The sequence below is a fragment of the Corvus moneduloides genome, chromosome 34, assembly GCF_009650955.1.
Source record: "Corvus moneduloides isolate bCorMon1 chromosome 34, bCorMon1.pri, whole genome shotgun sequence".
NCBI lineage: Eukaryota > Metazoa > Chordata > Aves > Passeriformes > Corvidae > Corvus > Corvus moneduloides.
The window spans coordinates 440,743-464,723 of NC_045509.1; the positions used below are offsets into that span (position 1 = coordinate 440,743).

General features: G+C 66.7%; 1 protein-coding gene and 1 long non-coding RNA gene across 2 annotated transcripts in view; both read right to left on the reverse strand.

Annotated features, from left to right (window-relative positions):
- Positions 1-23,981, reverse strand: part of LOC116437216 (neurexin-2-like) — a 38,398-nt gene that overhangs the window by 10,714 nt on the left and 3,703 nt on the right. Inside the window, 16 exon segments of the mRNA XM_032094815.1 lie at positions 4,276-4,395; positions 4,803-4,976; positions 6,374-6,564; positions 7,346-7,727; positions 8,181-8,300; positions 9,213-9,239; positions 10,715-10,915; positions 11,574-11,863; positions 11,865-11,967; positions 12,718-13,162; positions 14,573-14,734; positions 18,161-18,184; positions 19,817-20,118; positions 21,200-21,265; positions 21,742-21,771; positions 23,726-23,746. Coding sequence (XP_031950706.1) covers positions 4,276-4,395; positions 4,803-4,976; positions 6,374-6,564; positions 7,346-7,727; positions 8,181-8,300; positions 9,213-9,239; positions 10,715-10,915; positions 11,574-11,863; positions 11,865-11,967; positions 12,718-13,162; positions 14,573-14,734; positions 18,161-18,184; positions 19,817-20,118; positions 21,200-21,265; positions 21,742-21,771; positions 23,726-23,746 — 2,658 coding nt within the window.
- On the reverse strand, positions 15,398-16,503 carry LOC116437312. The gene is made up of 3 exons (XR_004237241.1): positions 15,828-16,503; positions 15,619-15,677; positions 15,398-15,558 (listed from the first exon to the last, which is right to left on the reverse strand). It is a non-coding gene; the product is annotated as an uncharacterized LOC116437312 (long non-coding RNA).

The following is a 23,981-nucleotide window of genomic DNA, read 5'->3' on the forward strand; positions in this document are numbered from 1 at the left end:
ATGATGAGAAAGATGAGGAAGGTGAGGATGAGGAACGTGATGATGAGGATGAGGAAGGTGAGGATGAGGAGGATGAGGAGGATGAAGGCTCACCGTGGTGCCCGCGGGTGAGGAAGGGCGCGCGGCTGATGGTGATGGTGAGGATGAGGAGGGTGAGGAGGATGATGAGGGTGAGGATGAGGAGGAGGGTGAGGATGAGGAGGATGAAGGCTCACCGTGGTGCCCGCAGGTGAGGAAGGGCGCGCGGCTGATGGTGATGGTGAGGATGAGGAGGGTGAGGAGGATGATGAGGGTGAGGGTGAGGATGAGGAGGATGAAGGCTCACCGTGGTGCCCGCGGGTGAGGAAGGGCGCGCGGCTGATGGTGATGGTGAGGATGAGGAGGGTGAGGAGGATGATGAGGGTGAGGGTGAGGATGAGGAGGATGAAGGCTCACCGTGGTGCCCGCGGGTGAGGAAGGGCGTGCGGCTGATGGTGATGGTGAGGAGGGTGAGGACGATGATGAGGGTGAGGGTGAGGATGAGGAGGATGAAGGCTCACCGTGGTGCCCGCGGGTGAGGAAGGGCGCGCGGCTGATGGTGATGGTGAGGATGAGGAGGGTGAGGAGGATGATGAGGGTGAGGATGAGGAGGATGAAGGCTCACCGTGGTGCCCGCGGGTGAGGAAGGGCGCGCGGTTGATGGCGATCGGGGCCGTGCCGTGGCGCCCGTGGAAATGGTGCACGTGGTGGGTGGTCGAGAGGCTGGAGGAGACGCGGGCGGGGCGGGCGGGGGGCACCAGCACCCCCAGCACCCCCAGCACCCCCAGCGCCCCCAGCGCCAGCACCCCCAGCGCCCCGGGGCCCCCCCGGCCCCCCATCGGCCCCTCAGCGGCCCCCCCCCCATCCGGCAGCGCCGGGGGGACCCCAGCGAGGGGGACCCCAAATGGGGGGGGGGAGCCCCCAAATGGAGATGGAGGGAGGGGGGAGAGATGGGGGAGCCCCCGAATTTGGGGGGTGAAAGGAGTGAGGGGAGCCCCCAGAAGGGGGGGGGGGGTGTGAAAGGAGAGGAGGGAGCCCCCAAATAGGGGGTGAGGGTGGGGAGGGAGAGGGGACCCCCGAAATGGATGGAGGAGGGGATGGGGGAGTCCCCAAATGAGGGGGGGTGAAAAGAGGGGGGGAGACCCCAAATGACAGGGAGGGGGGGTTTGAAGGGAGAGGGTCAGACCCCCAAAATGGGGTCTAGGAGGGAATGAACCCCAAAAAGGGGGGGAGGAGGTGGGGGGCTCCCAAATGAGGAGGGGCGGAAGGAGAGGGGGAGCCCCCAGTCAAAGCGGGGGGTGAGAGCGGGGGGGGGGGGGGGGCCAAAATGTGGGGCTGGTGGTGAAGGGAGGGGGGCGTCCCCAAAAGGGGGGAGGGAGGAGGGGTAGACCCCAAAATGGGGGGGGGTGAAAGTAGAAGGGGGGGCCCCCAAAGGGGGGTGGAGGTGGCGAGAGGGAATGAGACCCCCAAAAAGGGGATCTGGGAAGGATTGAGCCCCAAAAGAGGGGGGTGGTGGTGAGGGGAGGGGGTCGTGCCCCAAAATGAGGCCCCGGGGGGGTTCTTGAATCCTAAAAGGGGATTTTGGGGGGGGGGGGGGAGGTTGTGACCCAAAAGAGGGTCTAGAGGGGTGCTGAACCCCGAAATGGGGCTGGAGGGGATCGCGAGCCCAAAATTGCAATGGGGGGGCTTCAAATCAGCCCAAAAATAGGAAAGGGGAGGGGGGCAGTCCCAGCTCAACCCAATCTGAAGTCGGGGAAGCCCCAAATCCCCCCGAACCTGGGCCCTGGGTCACCCCACGCGGGCCGGGGGGGTTCCCGAATTCCCCCCCCCAGTGGGACTCAAAGCCCAAAATCCACCCACGGGGCTGGGGAGGGGCCCCGGATCACCCCGAAAATGGGGCTGGGGGAGGCCCTGAGAAACCCCAAATCCCCCCTAAATAGGGCCGGGGGGGCCAAACCCCCCCTTAAATGGGGCTGGGAGAGGCAAATCCCCTAAAATAGGGCCGGGGGAGGGCCCAATCACCCCAAGAGGGGCTGGGGGGGAGCTGAATCCCCCTAAAATGAGGCCGGGGGGGGGGCCCCGAATCCCCCCCAAATGGGGCTGGGGAGCGGGGGGGGGGGGGGGAATCGCCCAAATCTCCCCCTAGATCAGGGCTGGGGGGGGCCCAAATGCCCCCAAAACGGGGCTGGGGGGGGCGTCTCCCCCCCCTAAAAAAGCGGCGGCGCCCCCAAAGGGCCCCGGAGGTCCCGACCCCCCCTGGGCAGCGGGGCCGGGGGGTCCCGAGCGCCCCCCCCGCGGGGGGTCTGGATCCCCCCCCCGGGGCTCAGCGCAGGCGGGGGGGGGGCGCGGGGGGGCCCCGGGGCGGGGGGGGCCAGGGCGGGGGGGGGGCGCGGGGGGCGCTCAGAGGGGGTCGAGCATGGTCCGGGGGGGGCCGGGGGGGGGATGTGGGGCTGGGGCTGAAGGAGGAGGAGGGGGGGATGCGGGATGTGGGGCTGGAGCGGGGAGGGGGGTCCGGGGCGGGGGGGGGGGGAAGGAGGGTGCGGGATGTGGGGCAGGAGCGATGTGGGGCTGGGAACGGGGGGGGGGGGAGGATGCGGGAGGGGGCAGATGGAGCGGGGGGGCCGATGTGGGGCGGGGATGGGCGCTGTGGGGCGGAGGTCGGGGGCTGCGGGAGGCTGAGGATGGGGATGGGGATGAGGATGAGGATGAGGATGGCGATGGGGATGAGGCGGGGGCTGTGCCGGGGGGGGCTCTGGCCTGGGCGGCGGCGGCGGCGCGGTGGGGCCGGAGGGTCGGTGGGGCCGGTGGGGCCGTGGGTCGGTGGGGCCGTGGGGCGGTGGGCGCGGGCGGCCGTGGGGCGGCGGCGGCGGCGGCTGCTGCTGCAGCGGGAGGGGCGGGGGCGGGGGAGGGGCGGGGGGAGGGGCCGGGGGGGAGGGGCCGGGGGGGAGGGGCCAAGCGCGACCCACGAGGGGGAACCCACGGACCCCCCCGGCGGGGGGGCGGGGGAGCCCCACGGAGCCCCCCCCGGTCACCCACGGAGCCCCGCGGGGGTCGCGGCAGCCCCACGGCCGCCCCACAGGGACCCACGGAGAAGCCCCCGGGAGCCGCGGGGACCCCCACGGGGACAAGCGGGGGGCGGGGAAGCCCCACGGAGCCCCAAGGGGCCCCTGACAGCTCCACGGAGCCCCCCCGTGAGCCAGCGAGCCCCACGGGGATCCACACGGCGACCCACGGAGATGTCCCCGTGACCCACGGACAGCCGCGGGTGGCCCCACGGAGCCCCACGGCAGCCCCACAGTGACCCACGGCGGTGCCAGCCCCCCACGCCGCTGTGTCCACGCTCTGTCCTGCCCCACGGCTGCCCCACGGAGCCGGGGGGCTGCAGCCACCCCCGACCCCACACCCCCCCCCCCCGTGTCCCACTCAGGTGTGGGGCAGAGCCGGGGCTGCCTGGGACTCGCCTGGAGGGTGGGGGGGACATGGGGGGGACACAGGGGATATGGGGGAGACATGGGGGATATGGGGGATATGGGGGAGACATGGGGGATATGGGGGAGACATGGGGGATATGGGGGATATGGGGGAGACATGGGGGATATGGGGGGACACGGGGGGACACGGGGGATACGGGGGGATATGGGGGGTACATGGGGGGATATGGGGGATACGGGGGGACATGGGGGGTACATGGGGGGACATGGGGGATATGGGGGGACATGGGGGTGACACAGATGTCCCACGCGCTGCCACCTGCCCCTCGTTAAGGGCCGTGGGGACACAGAGCCCTCGTGCAGGGGACACAGTGGCAGCCCCGCCTGGTGCGAGGGACGCAGGTGGCGCAGGTGGCGCAGGTGGCACAAGTGGCACCTGCGCTGCCACCTGCCCTCGTCAGGGGCCGTGGGGGCACAAAGCGAGGGACGGAGCCACCTCGGGCTTGTCCCGTGTGGGGACACCACGGCCCACGTGAGGGTCACGAAGCCACCCAGTCCCTGCGCGTGTCCCCTGGGAGGGACAAGGGCCACCTGGCCCCTTTGCCCACTCCTGGGGGGTCCTGGGCTCCCTGTGAGGGGGACAGGGGCCCCTCCTACTGGGACTCCTGAGCCCCTCGTGTCCCCCTGTGTCCCCCGGAGCCCTCAGAGCCACCCGTGCCCCTCGAGCCGCCCACTCACACTGGGCACAGCCGGTGCCCCCCCCTGAGCCCCTCGTGCCTTCCTGAGCTCCCTGAGCCCCCCAAATCCCCCCTCGCCCCCCACTCACGCTCGGCGCAGCCGGGCCCCCCGAAGGCCGTCATGCTGCAGTCGCAGGTGAAGCCGTCCCACTGCTGCAGGCAGACCCCCCCGTGGGCACACGAGTCCTCGGCGCACGTCGTGCTGGGGCCTGGGGGGCACCGGGCTCGTGGGGACCCCCCCGGCTCCCCCAAACCCGCGGGTGGGGGGAGGGGGGGGGGGCTCTCGATGGGTCTTTACAGCCCTGAATCCCCTCCCCCCCCCCTCCGCCTTCGTGTCCCCCCCCACCCCCGTGTCCTGAGCAGCCCCAGCCCCCCTCGGACACCTCCTGGTGCCCCCCATCCACTCTTGCAAACCCCCCGAGCCCCCTCCCCACCCGCTCATCCCCTTAACCCATTGGAAAACCCCCAGACACCCCCAAAAATGTCCCCCAGCCCCAGACACCCCCCGGACCCCCTGTACCCCCCCCAATTCCTAACACCGCAGCCCCCCCCGCACGTCCCCCACGTGCCGAACCCCCAGACCCCCGTGACCCCCCCCGTGGCCCCCCTTTCTCACCGTCGCAGCCCCTCCGCACGTCCCCCACGCGTCTCAGGGCGTCCCCGAGCAGGTCGGGCAGGCGCCCGTTGAGGTCCAGCGAGGCCAAACACCCCCGGAAGCCCCCCCGGGAGGCCACGAGCCGCGGGAGGCGGCCCAGGAGCCCCGGGCTGACCCCCCCGACGTACAGCTCCCCTGGGGGGGGGGCACAGGAGGGGTCACTCACGGGGGGTGGGCACTGACCGCCTCCCTCCGTGCCCCGTAACAGCCCCGGAATGACCCCCGCAGACCTGGCAGGGGTCACGCTGTAGGGAGACCCCCCCCATATCCCACTGCCCCCCCCCCCCGATGTCCAGGTGCACCCGGGGGACACCTGGGGGGGACACTGGGGGGGTCACTCGTGGGGTGGGGGGACACTGCATGTGCACCCTGCCATGGGTACCCCACTGGGGTGACGCGTGCCGTGGGTGATTCCCCTATGGGTGCCCCCTTCCACCCCCCCATGGGACCACCCCCACACGTGTTACCCTCCCCCAGGTGTCCCCAGGTGTGTCCCAGGTCTCACTGTTGAGCTGGAAGCCACAAGTGCCCTGTTTGTGACGGGTCATGGAGCACCCATCCATCCCCTCCATGGGTGCCCCCACACCTGTTACCCTCCCCCAGGTGTCCCCAGGTGTGCCCCAGGTGTCTCCATGTGTGTCCCCAGGTGTGTCCCAGCTGTGTCCCCAGCTGTGTCCCAGGTGTCCCCAGGTGTCCCCAGCTGTGTCCCAGGTGCCCCCAGCTGTGTCCCAGGTCTGTCCCAGGTGTCCCCAGGTCTGTCCCAGGTGCCCCCAGGTGTGTCCCAGGTGTGTCCCAGCTGTGTCCCAGCTGTGTCCCAGGTGTCCCCAGCTGTGTCCCCAGGTGTCCCCAGCTGTGTCCCCAGGTCTGTCCCAGGTGTCCCCAGCTGTGTCCCAGCTGTGTCCCAGCTCTGTCCCAGGTGTCCCCAGGTCTGTCCCAGGTGTCCCCAGCTGTGTCCCAGCTGTGTCCCAGGTCTGTCCCAGGTGTCCCCAGGTCTGTCCCAGGTGCCCCCAGCTGTGTCCCCAGCTGTGTCCCAGGTCTGTCCCAGGTGTCCCCAGGTCTGTCCCAGGTGTCCCCAGCTGTGTCCCAGCTGTGTCCCAGGTCTGTCCCAGGTGTCCCCAGGTCTGTCCCAGCTGTGTCCCAGGTCTGCCCCAGGTGTCCCCAGGTCTGTCCCAGGTGTCCCCAGCTGTGTCCCAGCTGTGTCCCAGGTCTGTCCCAGGTGTCCCCAGGTCTGTCCCAGGTGTCCCCAGCTGTGTCCCAGCTGTGTCCCAGGTCTGTCCCAGGTGTCCCCAGGTCTGTCCCAGGTGTCCCCAGCTGTGTCCCAGCTGTGTCCCAGGTGTGTCCCAGGTGTCCCCAGGTCTGTCCCAGGTGTCCCCAGCTGTGTCCCAGCTGTGTCCCAGGTGCCCCCAGCTGTGTCCCAGGTCTGTCCCAGGTGTCCCCAGGTCTGTCCCAGCTGTGTCCCAGGTCTGTCCCAGGTGCCCCCAGGTGTGTCCCAGGTGCCCCCAGCTGTGTCCCAGCTGTCCCCCAGGTCTCACCCTTGAGCTGGAGGCCACGGGCGCCCTGGCCGTGCTGGGTCACGGGTCTCCCGTCCACGCGCAGCCCGTGCAGGGCCCCCCCCTCCCGCGCCACGGCCACCTCGTGCCAGCGCCCGTCGTGCAGCGGCTGCTCCGAGTTGCCCTTCATGAGCGAGGGGCCCTCGCCCAGGTCGAACACGTAATGGATGTACCTGCAAAAGGGGGCGTGGCCTCGTGGGGCGTGGCCTCAGGGAGCTGGGGGCTCACCTGAGGGTGGGGGCTCACCTGGGGAGGGGACAAAGGGACACCCCCACGCAGGGCGTGTAACCGGGCCGGGGGGCGTGGTCAAAGCCGGGGGGGTGTGGCCTCTGTTGGGTGTGGTCGATATGGGCGTGGCCGAGCCAAGGGGAGGGGCTTGAGCCAAAGAGGCGGAGCCTAAGGCTGGGTGGGCACCATGGGTTCGGGGGGTCTCTGAGGACTGAGGGGGTCCCAAGGTCGGACGAGGTTCAGAAGATCCCCGAGGGTCCCCAGAGGGGTTACGGGGTCCCCAGGACCCCCCTGGTGTCCCCAAGGTTCCCAGGGCATCCAGGAGGTCCCCAGAAGGTTCAGGAGGTCCCCAGGTGGCTCCCAAGGTCCCCAGGACCCCTGACGTGTTCCAGGTGGTCTCTGAGCTCCCCAGGATGTCCCCAAGGTCCCCAAGTGGTCCCCCAAGGTCCCCAGCACCCCCTATGTGTTCCCAGGTGGTCTCTGAGCTCCCCAGGATGTCCCCAAGGTCCCCAAGTGGTCCCCCAAGGTCCCCAGCACCCCCTATGTGTTCCCAGGTGGTCTCTGAGCTCCCCAGGTACTCTCCAAGGTCCCCAAGGACCTCGCTGGTGTCCCCACGATCCGTGAAGATCCCTGAGCTCCCCAGCAGGGCTTCGGTGTCCCCAGGTGTTCCCCAAGATCTCTGAAGTCCCCAGGACGTCCCCACGCTCCCCCCGGTGTCCCCCTCACCCCTTGACCAGCTCGACGACCAGGAAGTCGGAGCCGCTGCCGCCGTTGAAGAGGATGAGGCCGTCGGGCGCCGTGGTCTTGAACTGGAAGAAGAGGTGGAAGGAGGCGAAGGCCTGGAGCGTGGCCAGCGCCACGTAGGAGCCGCGACCCCCGAAGGCCACCGGGTCAGCCACGATGGCGCGGCGGCCAAAGCGGGCATTGAGCTCGCAGGAGCTGATGTCGCCGTCGCGGCACAGGTCCAGGTAGGGCAGCCCGTTGAACACCAGCCCGCTCAGGTGGCCCAGGAAGTTGGACGGGACCACGGCCAGGAAGCGCCGCTCGGTGACGATCCCGGTCTCGATGTTGTGGAACTCCAGGCGGGTGTGCGAGCCCGACAGCTGCCCTGGGGGGTGTGGGGGACACGGGCGTGTCATCGGGAGTGTGCCACCTCCCTGTGGTCCCATTCAGCTGTGGTCTCATGGACGTCCAGCCCACATATGTGTCCTCACAGGCCTGGTCACCTCATCCCCATGCACCCATGTCCCCACGGTCCTCCATCCCTGTCCCCATGGTCCTCCATCCCTGTCCCCATGGACCTCCATCCCTGTCCCCACGGTCCTCCATCCCTGTCCCCATGGACCTCCATCCCTGTCCCCATGGACCCGGTCACCTCGTCCCTGTGCGCCCATGTCCCCGTGGGTGTGTGCACCCATTGCCACGCGTCCCCATGGACGTTCATCCCTGTCCCCACGGACCTGCAGCTCCACTGGCCACGTTCCCATGGACCTGAGCACCCCCATGTCCCCACGAGCCCAGGCAAAGGTCCCCTCACCCCGCCCCGTCCCCGCAGTGTCACCTTCGACGGTGACGTTGTCGACGGCGAGCTGGAGGCTGCGCCCGCGCCGGGCCACCCGCACTGAGTGCCACTCGTTGTCATCCAGCCGCTGCCCCGCGAACAGCGTCTCAGGGCCCTTGCCTGGGGGCAGCGGGGACACCAGGGACACTGGTGACACCAGGGACACCAGGGACACCGGGGACACCGGGGACACCGGTGACACCGGGGACACCAGGGACACCGGGGACACCAGTGACACCAGGGACACCGGGGACACCACTGCACCGGGGACACCGGGGACACCAGGGACACCAGGGACACCAGGGACACCGGGGACACTGGGACACCAAGGGACAACAGTGGCTCCATGGGACACCAGGGGACACCTCTGCACCGGGGACACTGAGGGACACTGGGGGGACACTGGGTGACACCGGGGGGACACCACTGCACCAGGGACAATGGGACACCAGAGGACACCGGTACTGGTACTGGTGGCATCACGGCACTGGGAGACACCGCTACACCAGGGACTGGGTGACACCAGTGACACCGCGGGACAGCACTGTACTGGGGACACTGGGCCACCAGTACAGGTGACACCGTAGCGGCTGGTGGCGCTGGGTGACACCGGGATACCAGTGACACGTTTTAGCACTGGGTGACACCGGGTGACACCAGATGTTCATGGCCAGGTGACAACACCCACGGCTGGACGCAGCCCAGGAGGAGACGTGGGACCACCGCCCAGGTGTGAACCCCAAAAGCCCAACCACACCTGTGCACCCCAAACACACACGGGGGGGGTGTCCCAGCCCTTTGGGGGGTCAGGAGGGTTTTGAGGGGGTCCCTGTGGAGACTTTGGGGTGTTCCAGAGGGATTGAGAGGGTCTGGGGGTGTCCCCAGAAGGCGTCCCCGGGGGGGGGGGGTTGGGGGTGTCCCAAGGGGTGCTTGGGGGAGGTTTTAGGGGTCTTCGTGGCCGGGTGTCCCGGGGGGGTTTGGGGGTGTCCCGGGCGTGTCCCGGGGGTGTCCCGGGGTGGGGGCGGCACTTACTGGGGTGACAGCCCACGCGGACACAGTCTGGGGAGAGAAGACACGGGTCAGGCCCTTCGCAGCCGCCGCCAGGGGGCGCCCCGGGGACGGGGGGGTGGCCGGGGGGGGCGAGGTGCCAGAGTGGGGGGGGGACTGGGAGGGACTGGGAGCGACTGGGAGGGACTGGGAGCGACGGGGATGGGACTGGGAGCGACTGGGATGGGATTGGGAGTGACGGGGATGGGACTGGGGGGGACCGGGAGCGACTGGGATGGGACTGGGAGTGACAGGAAATGGGATGGGATGGGGATTGGGATCAGGCTGGGACTGGGAATGGACTGGGATGGACTGGGAGAGGACTGGTTTGGGAGTTCGGGGGTTCTCTGGCACCTCGCGGGGGGGCACGGCCGCCCTGAGGGCCCAGCCCGGGGGATCCCAGGGATCCGGGGGGATCCGGGGGGATCCGACACCCAGGGCTGGGCCCCCCCTCGTCAACCGCTGCGGGGCGGGGAGGGGCAAACACCGGGACCCGGGGGTGCCCCAATCCCATGGGGGGGGGGCCCAGTCTCATTGGAGGGTCCCCAATCCCATGGGGGGTCCCCAACTCCCTGGGGAGTGCCTCAATGCCATGGGGGGGGGATCTCAAACCCCTTGGGGGGGTCCCAAGCCCTCAGAGGACCTGCAGCCCCACGGGGGTCGCCCCCCAACGGAAGGGGCTGCAGGAGGGGGTCCCCGACCCTGGGGAGGCTCCCCAATCCTCTGGGGGCGACCCTCAACCCCTCGGGGGGTCCCGGTGCTGTGCCCCAAGTGGCAGCGGGGGGGTCACGAAGGCCCCAATCCCGGGGGGGGGGGGCGGGGAGGGAATCCGACGGGACCCGACAGGGACAGGGACACTGAGGCAGCTCTGGTGACCCTCCAGGGCCAGCCTGGGGGTCCCGGGTGCGATTCTGGGAGTGTCTGGGCACCATTTTTGGGTCCTGGGCACCATTCGGGGGCCATGAGCAGCTTGAGAACCACTGGGGGAAGTTTTGGGGTCCCAGTCACCAACTTGGCCATTTTGGAACACAAGACCCAACCCAGACACGATATGGGGAGAATTTTTGGGACCTGGACATCCTTTCTGGGGTCTCAGGCATGAGCTTGCCCATTTTAGGCTCAAGAGAACTGACCTGGGCACCATTTTGGGGTCCTGACCATCATTCTGGGCTCCCAGGCACCAATTTGACCATTTGGAGGGGGTCCCAGGCACTATTTCGGGGTCCCAGGCACCACTTTGTGGTCCCAGGCACCATTTAGGGGTCTCAGGCACCATTTAGGGACTCCAGGCACCATTTTGGGGGTCCTAGGCACAATTTCGGGGTCCCAGGCACCATTTCGGGACTCCAGGCACCATTTTGGCCATTCTGGGCTGACCAGAACCGACTCGGGCCCCGTTTGGGGGAGGATTCTGGGGAGGTTTCAGGGAGGTATTGGGGGGTATTTGGGGGGGGGGGGGGGGCTCTGTGGGGTTTCGGGGGGCTCACCCAGGTTGAGGGTGAGCTTCATGCGCCCCCCGTCCAGCTCGAGGCGCAGGGTGTCGGCCGAGTGGCGCGAGGTGGTGGCCAGGACGAGGCCGAAGGCGCGAGGGGACATAAAGCGCAGGGACACGTCCTCGGCCTCCGTCTGCTCCCCCGGCACCTGCACCTTCAGGTACATGCTGCCGTCATAGCTCAGCACCGCCGCCTCTGCGGGGACATCGGGGACACCCCCGCGTCACCCTCGGCACGGCCACCCCCGTCCCCAGGGCACCCGAGTGTCCCGGGACCCCCAGGACACCCCTGGGAAGCGGGATTCACCCCCCCCCCGCCCGTGCCCAGGTGAGCCCCGCCCCAGGCAGGTGCTGGCTCAGCACCGCATTCCATGGGGGACAAGGGGACGCTGTGGCTGGGTGCCACCTCTGTGGGGGACCTGAGGGGACCCCCCGGGACTGGAGGGGTCTGGGGACCCCCATCTCTAGGGGAGCCACCCGTGCAGGAGACACCCAGGTATCCGGGGCGGGGGGGGGGCTCAGGTGTCCAGGTGCTCCCAGGGATCCCTGGGGACATCCAGGCACCTCCTCCCCAGCTGTGACCCCCCCCCGCAGGGGACCCAGGTGTTCAGGGGGGTCCCAGTCCCGCCCGTCCCCCCCTCCTCTCCTGTCTCACAGCGCTGTCCCCCCCCGGGTGTGACCCCCTCCCTACACAGGACCCCCACCCCCGCTGTGTCCCGGTCATCTCGGGGGTGACCCTCGGTCCCCCCGAGCCCCCCTCTCCTGCGGCGTGACAGCCTCCCCCGGGGTCCCAGGTGTTCAGGGGCTCTCAGGGTGACCCCCGCACCCACCCCCGCTGTCCCCGGTCCCCTCACCTGTCTCGCAGCGCGGCCCCAGGTACCCGGTGCCGCGACAGTCGCACACGAAGCGGTTCCAGCCCTCGCGACACGTCCCTCCGTTCCGGCAGGGACCGCTGGCGCACAGCCGGGGGGGGTCCCGCGCACAGAGCGGGGAGACCCCCGGGGCCCCCCCGGCGCCCCCGGCCCCCAAAAGCGCCCGCACGTCGCGGCTCCGCCCGTCCACGAACAAGTCCCGCACGCAGCCCACGAAGCCGAGGCGCAGCCCCGCTGCCCAGAGCTCGGGGGGGCGCGGGGGGGCCGGGGCGACCCTCGGGGAGCCCCCCCAGGTACAGCTCGGCGCCCACGTCCAGAACGTCACGGTCGCCACTGGCCAGGAACGGGGTGCTGCGGCTGTTCACCGACACCGAGCCTGGGGGGACAGCACGGGGACATCAGGGGGACAATACTGGGGTCAGGGGGTCATGGGAGTGCCCTGGGGTCCATGGACACCGAGCCTGGGGGGCACAGAGGGGACGTGAGGGGACATTGGGGTGCACCCGGTGCCTGGCAAAGGGGGGGATAGCGGGGCCACCCTACCCTGGAACCCCCTGCACATCTGTGAGCTGCACCTGTACAACCCCTGCACACCCGTGAACACCCCCAAACCTTCTGTGCAATCCCCCCTGCACACCTGTGAACATCACCTGTACAGCTTTGCACACCCCCAAACCTTCTGTGCAACCCCCCCTGCACACCTGTGACATTTAATTGCACAACCTCTGCACACCCGTGACACCTCCGTGCATCCCCTTGCACACCTGCCCACCTCCTGCACACCTGTGACCTTTCCGTGCACCCCTTGCACACCTGTGATGCCCCCGTGCACCCCCTCCCCGCACACCTGCCCACCTCCTGCACACCTGTGACCTTTCCGTGCACCCCTTGCACACCTGTGATCCCCCCGTGCACCCCCTCCCCGCACACCTGCCCACCTCCTGCACACCTGTGACCTTTCCGTGCACCCCTTGCACACCTGTGATGCCCCCGTGCACCCCCTCCCCGCACACCTGCCCACCTCCTGCACACCTGTGACCTTTCCGTGCACCCCTTGCACACCTGTGATGCCCCCGTGCACCCCCTCCCCGCACACCTGCGCACGCACCTGTCCTCGCGCGCTCACCTTTGCGCCCATCGCGCTGCACATCCACGTGGCACCACTCGCCATCGGTCACCTTGCGGGCGCTGGCGCGGAGCCGCAGCCCGGCCGCGCCCATGCCCAGCAGCAGGTACAGGTGCCCGTCCAGCAGCTCCAGAGCCAGGAAATCGGGGGGAGGCGGGGGGGGTCCGCGCGGGGCGGCGGCCGGGGGGTCTCGGGGGGGTCCCTGCCCGAAGAGCAGGACCCCGTTGGGCTCCGTGGTGCGGAAGTCGAAGGACACGGAGCCGGCGCGCGCCGGGCGCCAGGTGGGCAGCGCCAGGTGCGCCTGGGGGGTGGCGAAGGTGACGGGGTCCAGCGCCGGGGGGGGGTCGCAGTGGAAGAGCAGCGCCCCGTGCAGGGTCACCCGCGCGTCCCCTTCCTGAGCCAGCCGCGACAGCTCCAGCTTGAAGTCGTTGTTCTTGTAAACCACCTGGGGGGAGAGGGGGACAGGTGAATTTGGGGAGGGTCTGGGAGTCCCCAACATCCCGCTGTGAACCCCGTCCCCCCCCCCCCCCCCCCAGTCCAGGTCGCCCGGTGACACCGCACCCCGTGCACCTGTAACACCCCCGGGGACACGCACAGGTGAGGCGGGGGAGTCTGGGGGTCCCCAAAATGTGACCCGCAGCCCCCAGGAACACACACAGGTGAGGCGGGGGAGTCTGGGGTCCCCAAAATGTGACCCGCAGCCCCCAGGAACACACACAGGTGAGGCGGGAGAGTCTGGGGGTCCCCAAAGTGTGACCCGCAGCCCCCAGGAACACACACAGGTGAGGCGGGAGAGTCTGGGGGTCCCCAAAATGTGACCCGCAGCCCCCGGGAACACACACAGGTGAGGCGGGAGAGTCTGGGGGTCCCCAAAGTGTGACCCGCAGCCCCCGGGAACACACACAGGCGAGTCGGGGAAGTCCGGGGCTCCCCAAAATGTGACCCGCAGCCCCCAGGAACACACACAGGTGAGGCGGGAGAGTCTGGGGTCCCCAAAATGTGACCCGCAGCCCCCAGGAACACACACAGGTGAGGCGGGGGAGTCTGGGGTCCCCAAAATGTGACCCGCAGCCCCCAGGAACACACACAGGTGAGGCGGGAGAGTCTGGGGGTCCCCAAAGTGTGACCCGCAGCCCCCGGGAACACACACAGGTGAGGCGGGGGAGTCTGGGGTCCCCAAAATGTGACCCGCAGCCCCCAGGAACACACACAGGTGAGGCGCGGGAGTCTGGGGTCCCCAAAATGTGACCCGCAGCCCCCGGGAACACGCACAGGTGAGGCGGGAGAGTCTGGGGGTCCCCAAAGTGTGACCCGCAGCCCCCGGGAACACACACAAGCGAGTCGGGGAAGTCCGGGGCTCCCCAAAATGTGAACCGCAGCCCCCGGGAACACGCACAGGCGAGTCGGGGAAGTCCGGGGGTCCCCAAAATGTGACCCGCAGCCCCCGGGAACACGCACAAGTGCGGCGAGGGAGTGTGGGGGGTCCCCAAAATGTGACCCGCAGCCCCCAGGAACACACACAGGTGAGGCGGGAGAGTCTGGGAGTCCCCAAAATGTGACCCGCAGCCCCCAGGAACACACACAGGTGAGGCGGGGGAGTCTGGGGTCCCCAAAATGTGACCCGCAGCCCCCGGGAACACGCACAGGCGAGTCGGGGAAGTCCGGGGGTCCCCAAAATGTGACCCGCAGCCCCCGGGAACACGCACAGGTGCGGCGGGGGGCTCATGGCTGCCCCCAACCTGACATCCCCCGCCCTGAGCACCCATAACTCTCCCCAGCTGAGGGAAGGGGGGGTTCCCTGAGCCCCCCTCCCCCCCGCCCCACCGTGTGTCGTCCCCCCCCGCCCCACACTCACGTCCTTGAGGCAGCCCATGAAGTTGTTGCTGACGGGGGACCCCGGCAGGTCGGCGGTGTTGGGGGACCCCCCCACGTAGAAGAAGTCGTCGGAGCCCAGCATGGTGAAGTCCTCCTGCGTGTAGCCCGTGGTGGTCAGGATCCCGTCCACCGAGATCGTCACCTGCGGCACGAGCGGCCCGGCCTCAGCGGGGACCCCCCCGGCGGGCCGGGGCACCCCAAAACGTGGGTGGGAAGGGGGGTGGGGGGACACGGGAGGGGGCTGGGGACAAAGGGGCGATGGGGATATGGGGTGGGGTGATGGGAGCGATGGGGGACGCGGGGGGTGACGGGGGGTGGTGGGCGATGAGGGTGGGGGGGTGATGGGGTCGTGGGGGGTGACGGGGACAATGAGGGTGAGGTCTGGGGGGGGGTCTCAGGGGGCACCTGGGGGGGTGCGACAATAGAGGGGGGGGTGGTCCCAAGGGCACCCTTGCGGTGGTGGGGGGGATGGCTTGAAGTCCCCCCCCATCTCCAGATGCCCCGGGGGGACCCCCCCAAGGAGCCCCCCCAGGTGAGGATGGGGTGGGTGGCGAGGTGGGGAGGGGCGGGGGTGACACGGGGGTGACACGGGCGGGGGGGGGAGGGGGGTTAGTAACGAGTTTTGGGGGGTCCCGGGGCAGAACAAAGCTCGGACACAAACGCGGTCGTTAGTGGGGGCAGCGCGCGGGGGCGTGCAGGAGGCGCGCACAGGTGTGTGCACAGGTGTGCAAGCGCGTGCAAGGGGTGGGCGTGAGGCGGGGGAGGCGGGGCGTGCAGGGCGGGGGGCGTGCGGGGGGGAGGGAACCCGGGCTGGGGGAGGGACGGGGGCAGCCCCGCGGCCGCTCGCACGCGCGTGTGAGCGCACACGCAGCTGCCCCAGGCTGGGCTGGCATCACACACGCACCTGTGCACACCTGCACACACCTGGGGTGACCCTCGCACACCTGCACCCACACCTGTGCACACCTGCACACACCTGCACACACCTGAACATACCTGGGGTGACCCTCGCACACCTGTGCACACCTGCACACACCTGAACATACCTGGGGTGACCCTCGCACCCTGTGCACACCTGCGCACACCTGCACACACCTGAACACACACCTGTGGTTACCCTCGCACACCTGTGCACACCTGCACGCACCTGTGGTTACCCTCGCACACCTGCGCACACCTGCGCACACCTGCACGCAGCTGGGGTGACCCTCACACACCTGCACACACCTGCACACACCTGTGGTTACCCTCGCACACCTGTGCACACCTGCACGAAGCTGGGGTGACCCTCGCACACCTGTGCACACCTGAACACACCTGCACACACCTGGGGTGACTCTCGCACACCTGCGCACACCTGCACACACCTGGGGTGATCCTCGCACCCCTGTGCACACCTGCACACACCTGCACACACCTAGGGTGACCCTCGCACACCTGTGCACACCTGCGCACACCTGTGGTTACCCTCGCACACCTGCGCACACCTACACACACACCTAGGGTGACCCTCGCACACCTGTGCACACCTGCACACACCTGTGGTTACCCTCGCACACCTGCACACACACACGGGGTGACCCTCGCACACCTGTGCACACACCTGGGGTGACCTTCGCACACCTGTGCACACCTGCACACACCTGGGGTGATCCTCGCACACCTGCACACACCTGAACACACCTGGGTGATCCTCGCACCCCTGTGCACACCTGCACACACCTGCACACACCTGTGGTTACCCTCGCACACCTGAGCACACCTGAACACACCTGGGGTGACCCTCGCACACCTGCACACACCTGAACACACCTGTGGTTACCCTCGCACACCTGCACACACACCTCGCACACTCTCGCGCTCAGCCGTGCCCCCCCAGCCCCTCCCCCCGCGACGGGGGCGGCCCCGGTGCCCCCCATACCGGGGAGGGGGTGGGGGGAAGGGGCGGTCGGGGGAGGCGAGGGGAGGATGAGGAGGGGGTCGGGGGGTGGGGGGAGAGGAAGGCCGGGGGGGTCAGTGTTAGTGAAGCCGTGCAAGCCGCGTGCAAGGGGCGTGCGAGGACTCGGCGCAGGCAGCGGGGCCCAACCCCAGCCCGGGGGGGGCTTCGGGGGACCGGGGGGGGGGAGGGGGCGGCCCCGCTGCCTGCGCGGGAGGGGGAGGGGCGGCAGCTTGTCCTGAAAACGCCGTTTCCGTCCTCGATTTGGGGAGGGGGCACCCCAAAAAAAAAAAAAAAATCACCCACCCACACCTCCCAGAACCCCGCCCCCCGCCTTTCGGCCCTGACACCCCCTCGAGGCGAGGTTTGGGGTGAAAGCGGCTGGTTTTGGGGGGCGGGGAGGGGGCACCTGCGAGGGAAGGGGCAAGAATGGGCCGAAATCCAAAGGAATCGCCCCAAAAATGGGGGAGGGGGGGGTGGGGTCCCACATCCCCTCTGCGAGTAACAGCCCCCCACCAGGCTGGATTTTGGGGAGAACCCCAAATTTTGGGGGTGATTTTGGGGCTGCTCAGCCACAGGGGAGCGGATGGGAGCAAATTGTCCGAAATCCCAAGAATTTGCCCCGAAAGGAGGCGTTTGGGGCTCTCCATCCTCCCCCCCAACCCGCACCAGGTTTTTTGGGGGAAATTATCCAGAATCTGAACCTTGGCTGTTTCAGGGGGGTGGGATTGGTATCAAATTGCCCAAAATCCCAAGAAATCACCCCAAAAAGTGGGCATGGGACTCTACAAAAGTCTCCAAGGGAAAACGAGTCCACTCAGGGCTGGATTTTGGGGTGAAACTGGCTGGTTTTGGGCACCAGGGAGCCGAGGCTACACCCCAGATGGTGTGGTGGGAAGAATTGCCCGAAATCCCTCAAATTCATCCCAAACTGGGGGAGTGGGAGCCCACATCAACCCCTTGGCAAAAAATCAGCCCCTTCTCAGCCCAGATTGACGTTTTTGGGTGGAAATCGGTTGGTTTTTACACCGGGGAGCTGCGGGTGTTGGGTTTATTTTTTTGGGGGTGGAAAACCAGGGTTTTTTTCGCATCAGGGAGCTGATAAGCTCAGCCGCAAGATGGCGGATGGGGGAAAATTGCCCCAAACCCCTCAAATTCATCCCAAAACAGCGGGAGTGGAAGGAGCGGAAGCCTCTTGAGAAAAAAATATCCCCGTCCTGACCCCAGACAAAGATTTTTTTGGGGGGAAATCCGCTCTTTTTGGCACGAGGGAGCCGTAGCTCGGCCATAAGATGGCGGATGGGTGAAAATCACCCCCCAAAATCCCTAAAACTCACCCCAAAACCGGGGCGGGGGATGGGTTGAGGTGCCACCTCACCCCCACCGAGTAACACACGCCCTCTCAGGAAAGATTTTTGGTGGGTTTGGGTGGGGGATGAGGGAGGGGAGGGGGGAGAACCAGCTCTCGTTTCTTTTGGCATGAGGGGGAGCCGAAGCTCGGCCGCAAGATGGCGGATGGGTGAAAATTGCCCAAAATCCCCCGGATCGGCCCCAAAAGGTTGGGGGTGGGGCCACGGCGAAGCCAAGGAGTAACAATAGAGTGATAACTACCAGGTAATGCAGTTTGTTTACCATAGCGTGTCCGATCCCTGCGTGCTGGCGGCGAGAGAAGGACAAAACACAAACGTGACGTTTGGGGGGCGCTTGGGGGGCGCGGGAGGGGGGTTTTTTTGGGGGGGGGAGGGGGGGTGGTTTTCGGTTGTTTTTGTTAAAGGGGGGGGCCCCCCCAGGATTAGTGGGGGACGGGAGGTTAGTGGGGGGGGGCCCCGCGGAGGGGGGGGGGAAGCGTGTTAGTGGCACGCGCACACACAGGGGGGAGGGGCGTGGCACGAGGAGGGGGGTGGGGGTGGGGCGTTGCACGGAGGGGGGAGGGGCAGCGCCCACCTTGGGGGGGGAGAGAAGCAGAGAGTTGTCAGAAAGGGGGGGGGGGGGGGGGGCACCCCCGAAGCTCGACCCGTCGCCCCCCTGTGGGGGTTGGGCAGAGAAACCCCCCCCCCCCTCCCCCCAAGTGTCCAGTGCTCCCAGTTTGGGAGGGTCCATGGAAGCAGCGCTCCCAGCTGGGGAGAGAGAGGTCCTGTGGTCGGTGCTGCCGGCGGGGTGGTTGACCAGCATGTCCAGTGCTCCCAGTGCTCCCAGTTGGGTGCTTAGCCAAGACACCCAGTGCTCCCAGCTGGGTGGTTGAGCAAGACACCCAGTGCTTCCAGTTGGGGACCAGACTGATGCGCCCAGTGCTCCCAGTTGGGTGGTTGGTCAATGTGTCCATCGCCCCCAGTTGGGCAGTTGGCCAATGCAACCAGTGCTCCCAGTTGGGGAGCTGACCATGCTATTGGTGTTCCCAGTTGGGTGGTTGACGAAGACACCCATTGCTCCCAGTGCTCCCAGTTGGGGAGCGGACTGAAGAACCCATTGCTCCCAGCTGGGCAGCTTATCAAGGAACCCATTGCTCCCAGTACTCCCAGTTCAGTAGTTTAACAGAACACCCAGTGCTCCCAGTTGGGGAGCTGATCAAGGTAACTGGATTTCCTGGCTGGGTAGTTGGCCAAGACAACCGGTGCTCCCAGTTGGGCAGTTGACCAAGATGCCCATTGCTCCCAGTGCTCCCAGTTGGGGAGATGGTCAGGGCAATGATCACTCCCAGTGGTCCCAGTTGGGGAGCTCAGCAAAATGCTTGGTGGTGCCAGTTGGGTGGTTGACCAAAGGTCCCACCCCAGTGCTCCCAGTTGGGGAGCTGACCAGGGCAATGATCGCTCCCAGTTGGGGAGCTCATCAAGGCTCCCAGTGCTCCCAGTTGGGGAGCTGATCAGGGCAACCATCGCTCCCACTTGCCCCCAGTTGGGGAGCTACCCAAGATGACCCATCGGGTGGTCACTCAAGGCTCCCAGTTGGGGAACTGACCAGGGCGATGATCACTCCCATTGCTCCCAGTTGGGGAGCTGACCAACGCAACCAATGCTCCCAGTTGGGGAGCTGACCAAGCCAACCATCACTCCCAGTGCTCCCAGTTGGGGAACTGCCCAAGACAACCCATTGGATGGCCATCCAAGACTCCCAGCTGGGGAGCTGCCCAAGGCTCCCATTGCTCCCAATTGAGGAGCTGACCAAGCCAACCATCACTCCCAGTGCTCCCAGTTGGGGAGCTGCCCGCGATGACCCACTGGGCGGTCACCCAAGGCTCTCCATCACCCCGCTGTCACCCCGCCCTCCCCTCCCGCCCCCTCCCCGCCGTACCTGCCGCAGGTTGCGCGTGACGCGCACGTGGTGCCAGCCGCCGTCATGGAACTTGCCGTTGACAGGCTCCACCAGCGCCTCGAAGGCGCCGGCACCCAGGTTGATGACGAGCCACACGGCGCCGGCCTTGAGCGACAGGTTCAGGAAGTCGGCGGCGCGGCCGGTGTGCAGCAGGAGCCCGTGGCGCTGCCGCGTGCGGAATGCCAGCGCCAGCTCGTCCGCGCTGCTCTGCACCGGCGAGCGCGACACGTCGTAGCAGAAGAACTCGCTGCCCCGGAACGTGGCCACGTACTCGGCGCGGCCTGGCAGTGGCGACAGGGGGGAGCCGGTGTGGGGACGTTGAACGGGGAGCTCAGCACAGGGGGTTTCGCATGGGGATGGGTGGGGGGGGATGTTGGCACTGGGACTTGGCACCGGGCACGTGGCAATGGGGACGTCGCAATGTGGAGCTTGTCGTGGGGACGTTGTGATGGGGGACATCGCCGTGGGGTCTTGCACCAGACCTTATGTGCGGACGTGGTGGTGGGGACGTCGTGATGGGGTCATTGTGGTGCAGACATTGTCATGGGGACGTTGTGGTGGGGACGTTGTGGTGGGGACGTTCTCATGGGGATGTCGTGATGGGGACGTCGTGGTGGAGATGTCGTCATGGGGACATTGTCATGGGGATGTTGTCATGGGGACGTTGTGGTGGGGACGTTGTGGTGGGGACGTCGTCGTGGGGATGTCGTGATGGGGACGTCGTGGTGGAGATGTCGTCATGGGGACATTGTCATGGGGATGTTGTCATGGGGACGTTGTGGTGGGGACGTCGTCGTGGGGACGTTGTCGTGGGGATGTCGTGATGGGGACGTCGTGGTGGAGATGTCGTCATGGGGACGTTGTCATGGGGATGTTGTTATGGGGACGTCGTGGTGGGGACGTCGTGGTGGGGACATCATGGTGGGGACGCTGTCATGGGGACGCTGTCATGGGGACGTCGTGGTGGGGACGTCGTGGTGGGGACGTCATGGTGGGGACGCTGTCATGGGGACGCTGTCATGGGGATGTCATGGGGATGTCGTGATGGGGATGTCGTGATGGGGATGTCGTGATGGGGACGTCGTGGTGGGGACGCTGTCATGGGGACGCTGTCATGGGGACATTGTGATGGGGATGTTGTCATGGGGACATCGCCGTGGGGTCTTGCACCAGACCTTATGTGGGGACGTTGTGATGGGACTCCATCAGCAGGGACCTGGCATGGGGACGTTGTTATGGGGTCCCAGGTGTGTGTGTGAGGGGGGGGGGTTGGGGGGTCCTGGAAGTTCCTGGGGGGGGTCCCAGGTATGCAGGGGGATGGGGTGGTGCCCCCGCGGGGGGGTCCCGATGACCCTCACTGACCTTTCGCTGCTTGCTGGATCTCACCGGCGCCGCGGCCGGGCCCCCCCTCGGCGACCTCGGCGGGCCCTGGGGGAGGGGCGCGTCAGGGCGGGGCCCAGGTGTGCACGGGTGTGAACAGGTGTGCGACCCCCGTGCGGGGGGGGGCACTCACACCCCACCCCCCCCTCGTGTTGGTGCAAGGGGACCCTCGGTCCTCGTGCAAGAACCCCCCCCCCCCAATCCCGTGCAGGGACCCCCAGCCCCCCCCTCGTGTGGGGGGTGAAGGACCCCCAGGCCCCTCCTCCTGTGGGGGGGGGGGTTTGGACCCCTCCCCTCGGCCCTCGTGCAAGGGGTCACCGCCCCCCCAACCCGCCCCTTGCACGAGGGGCCGCCCCCTCCCCTCCCCGCCCCCCCCCGTCCCCGTGCGAGGCGGCCGCCCCTCCCCCCGTGTCGCACGAGCCACAGACACGATGGGGGGGGATGGGAGGAGGGGGGAGATGGGGGAGGGGCGAGGATGATGAGGATGATGAGGGTGGGGGAGGGGCCCGAGGGCGCGTCTTTACCTTGGCCGGTGACTCGCAGGTGGGCGGGACCTGGGGGGGAGGGGAGGGGGCGGGGGAGGGGCGTGGGAAAGGGGGGAGGGGCCGGAGAACGAAAGCAAAAGTGGCGGGAAAAGGGAAAGTTTTGGGGAGAAAAATGGGAAAGTGGTTAAACTCGGGGGGAGGGGGGGAGGGAAATGGGGTGAAGTGGAGGGAAAAGGGAAATTGGGGGAGGAAAGAAAAATAATGAAAGGAAATGAAAGGAGAAAATGAGAGAAAAGGGGAAATGGGGGGAAAAAGGGATAAAAAGGAAAAAGGGAAGAAAGGAAAAGGAAGGAAAGGAGGGAAAGGGTGAAACCGGGAAAAGGGAGGAAAAAGAGGAAAAAAGTGAAAAGGGTCAAAGCAAGGGAAAGGAGGAAATTGATAAAAAGGGGGAAATCAGCAACACAAGGGAAAAGAGAAAAAAAACAACAACAAAGGGAAAAAAGTGGGGAAAATTAAAATAATTCTAAAAGGGAAAATTATCGAAGAGGGGAAATAAGGAAGAAAAAGAGCAACAAAGTGAAGGGGAAAAAATGAAGGCGAAAAAACTCTGATATAAAAGAGGGAAATATTCCAAATGTTTATTGAAAGAGGGAAAATAATTTTAAAAGGGATAAAATAATTAGTATAAGGGAATAATGATAAAAAGGGCGGAAACATTTAATTTAAAATGGAGGAGAATAAAAAAAGGGAAAATAATGAAAAGGGGAAATAACTTAAAAAGGGGAAATATGTTAAAGAGTAGAAAATCTGTAAAAAAAAGAAAACCGTCAAAATAAAGGGAAAATCACGAGAAAAGGAAAAATAGTAAACGAAAAATTATCAATTAAAAAGGGAAAATAATCTTAAAAACCGGAAAAGAACAAAAAAGCCGAAATAATGGGAAATGTAAAAGAAAAAAGGGGAGGGGAGGAAAGAAAAGGAAAAAGTAAAGGAAAAGCGGCAAAATGGGAAAAACAGGGGGAAATGGGAATGAAAGAGAAATTAATTAAAAAAGATAAACATAAAAAAAAAAAAAAAAAAGAAATCAGAATTAAAAAAACAAAAAAATTAAACCAAAAAACCCAAAATGACCGAAAGGCCCCAGCGGCCCCGGGGAAGGGGGAGGGGCCCCGGGTGGGGGAGGGGCCCCGTCACAACTTAAACCTCCTTTAACTTGTGACGGCATCGGGCGATGCCGGGGGTGGGGGGGGTGGGGGAGGGGCGGGGGGCGGGGACAAGCGCGGGGGGGGCGGGGCCACGCGGGCAGGGCCGCCCCTCCCCTGACCCCCCCCGCCGCCTTCCCGCGGGTTTTTCCCCTTTTTCCGAGGTTTTTCGGGGAAAAGCCGGGGATGGGGGAGGGGATGAGACACGGGGGGGCGGGGCCGCCCCTGGCGCGGGGACCCTCCCCCACCCCGGGACCCTCGTGCGGGGCACGTGGGGGGCAAGCCCCGCCCCCCGCACTGGCCACGCCCCCCTCTAGTTGACCACGCCCTCCTGCGCAGGCCCCGCCCCTTGGGACTGGGCTCAGCCAATCCAGAGCAGCCTCGTCTCTCCCGCCTCCCATTGGCTACCGGCGCTGCTTTAATTTGCATATCCCCGCCCTCACCCCCCCCACGCGCTGCATTGGCTCGGCGGCGCCGGTTTCATTTGCATATCGGCGTCCTATTGGGCCGCCCGGGGGAGTGACGTCATGGCCCGGTGCGCGAGCGTCACGGGAGCCGCGTGCTCTGCACGAGCGCCAAGCCCCGCCCCTCGCGGCTGTTTTGCATAAACCACGCCCCCATCCCCGAGCAGGCCACGCCCCTCGGTCTTTGCACAATTCCCCCTCCCCCTACCTGGGACCACCCCCCCCTCCCCCCCCGGCAGCGGTATTTGCACACCCGGGCCTTGCACAACACCTGAGGCGCCCCAGGCCCGGCCCAGGTGTGACACGGGGCTTTGCACGCCCACCCCCCCCCGCCCCTTGCACCCCCCCCACACTCACCTTCCACCGCGGGTTCTTCCTCTGGGGGTCCCAGGGGGCAGCGGAGGGGGAGGGGCAGAGGAATTAGTGCCCGGGACCGCCCCCCCCGTGTGCGTCCCCAACCCCCTCCCCTCCCACCGTGTCCGTGCGACCCCACCCCGTGACCTCGGGTTGACCTTGGGGGCGGGGCAGAAGGGGGGAGGGGTTTGCACGCCCTGGTGTGATTTGCACGCCCTGAACCGTGTTCTGGGGGGGTTTGCACACCCTGTGCGCACCC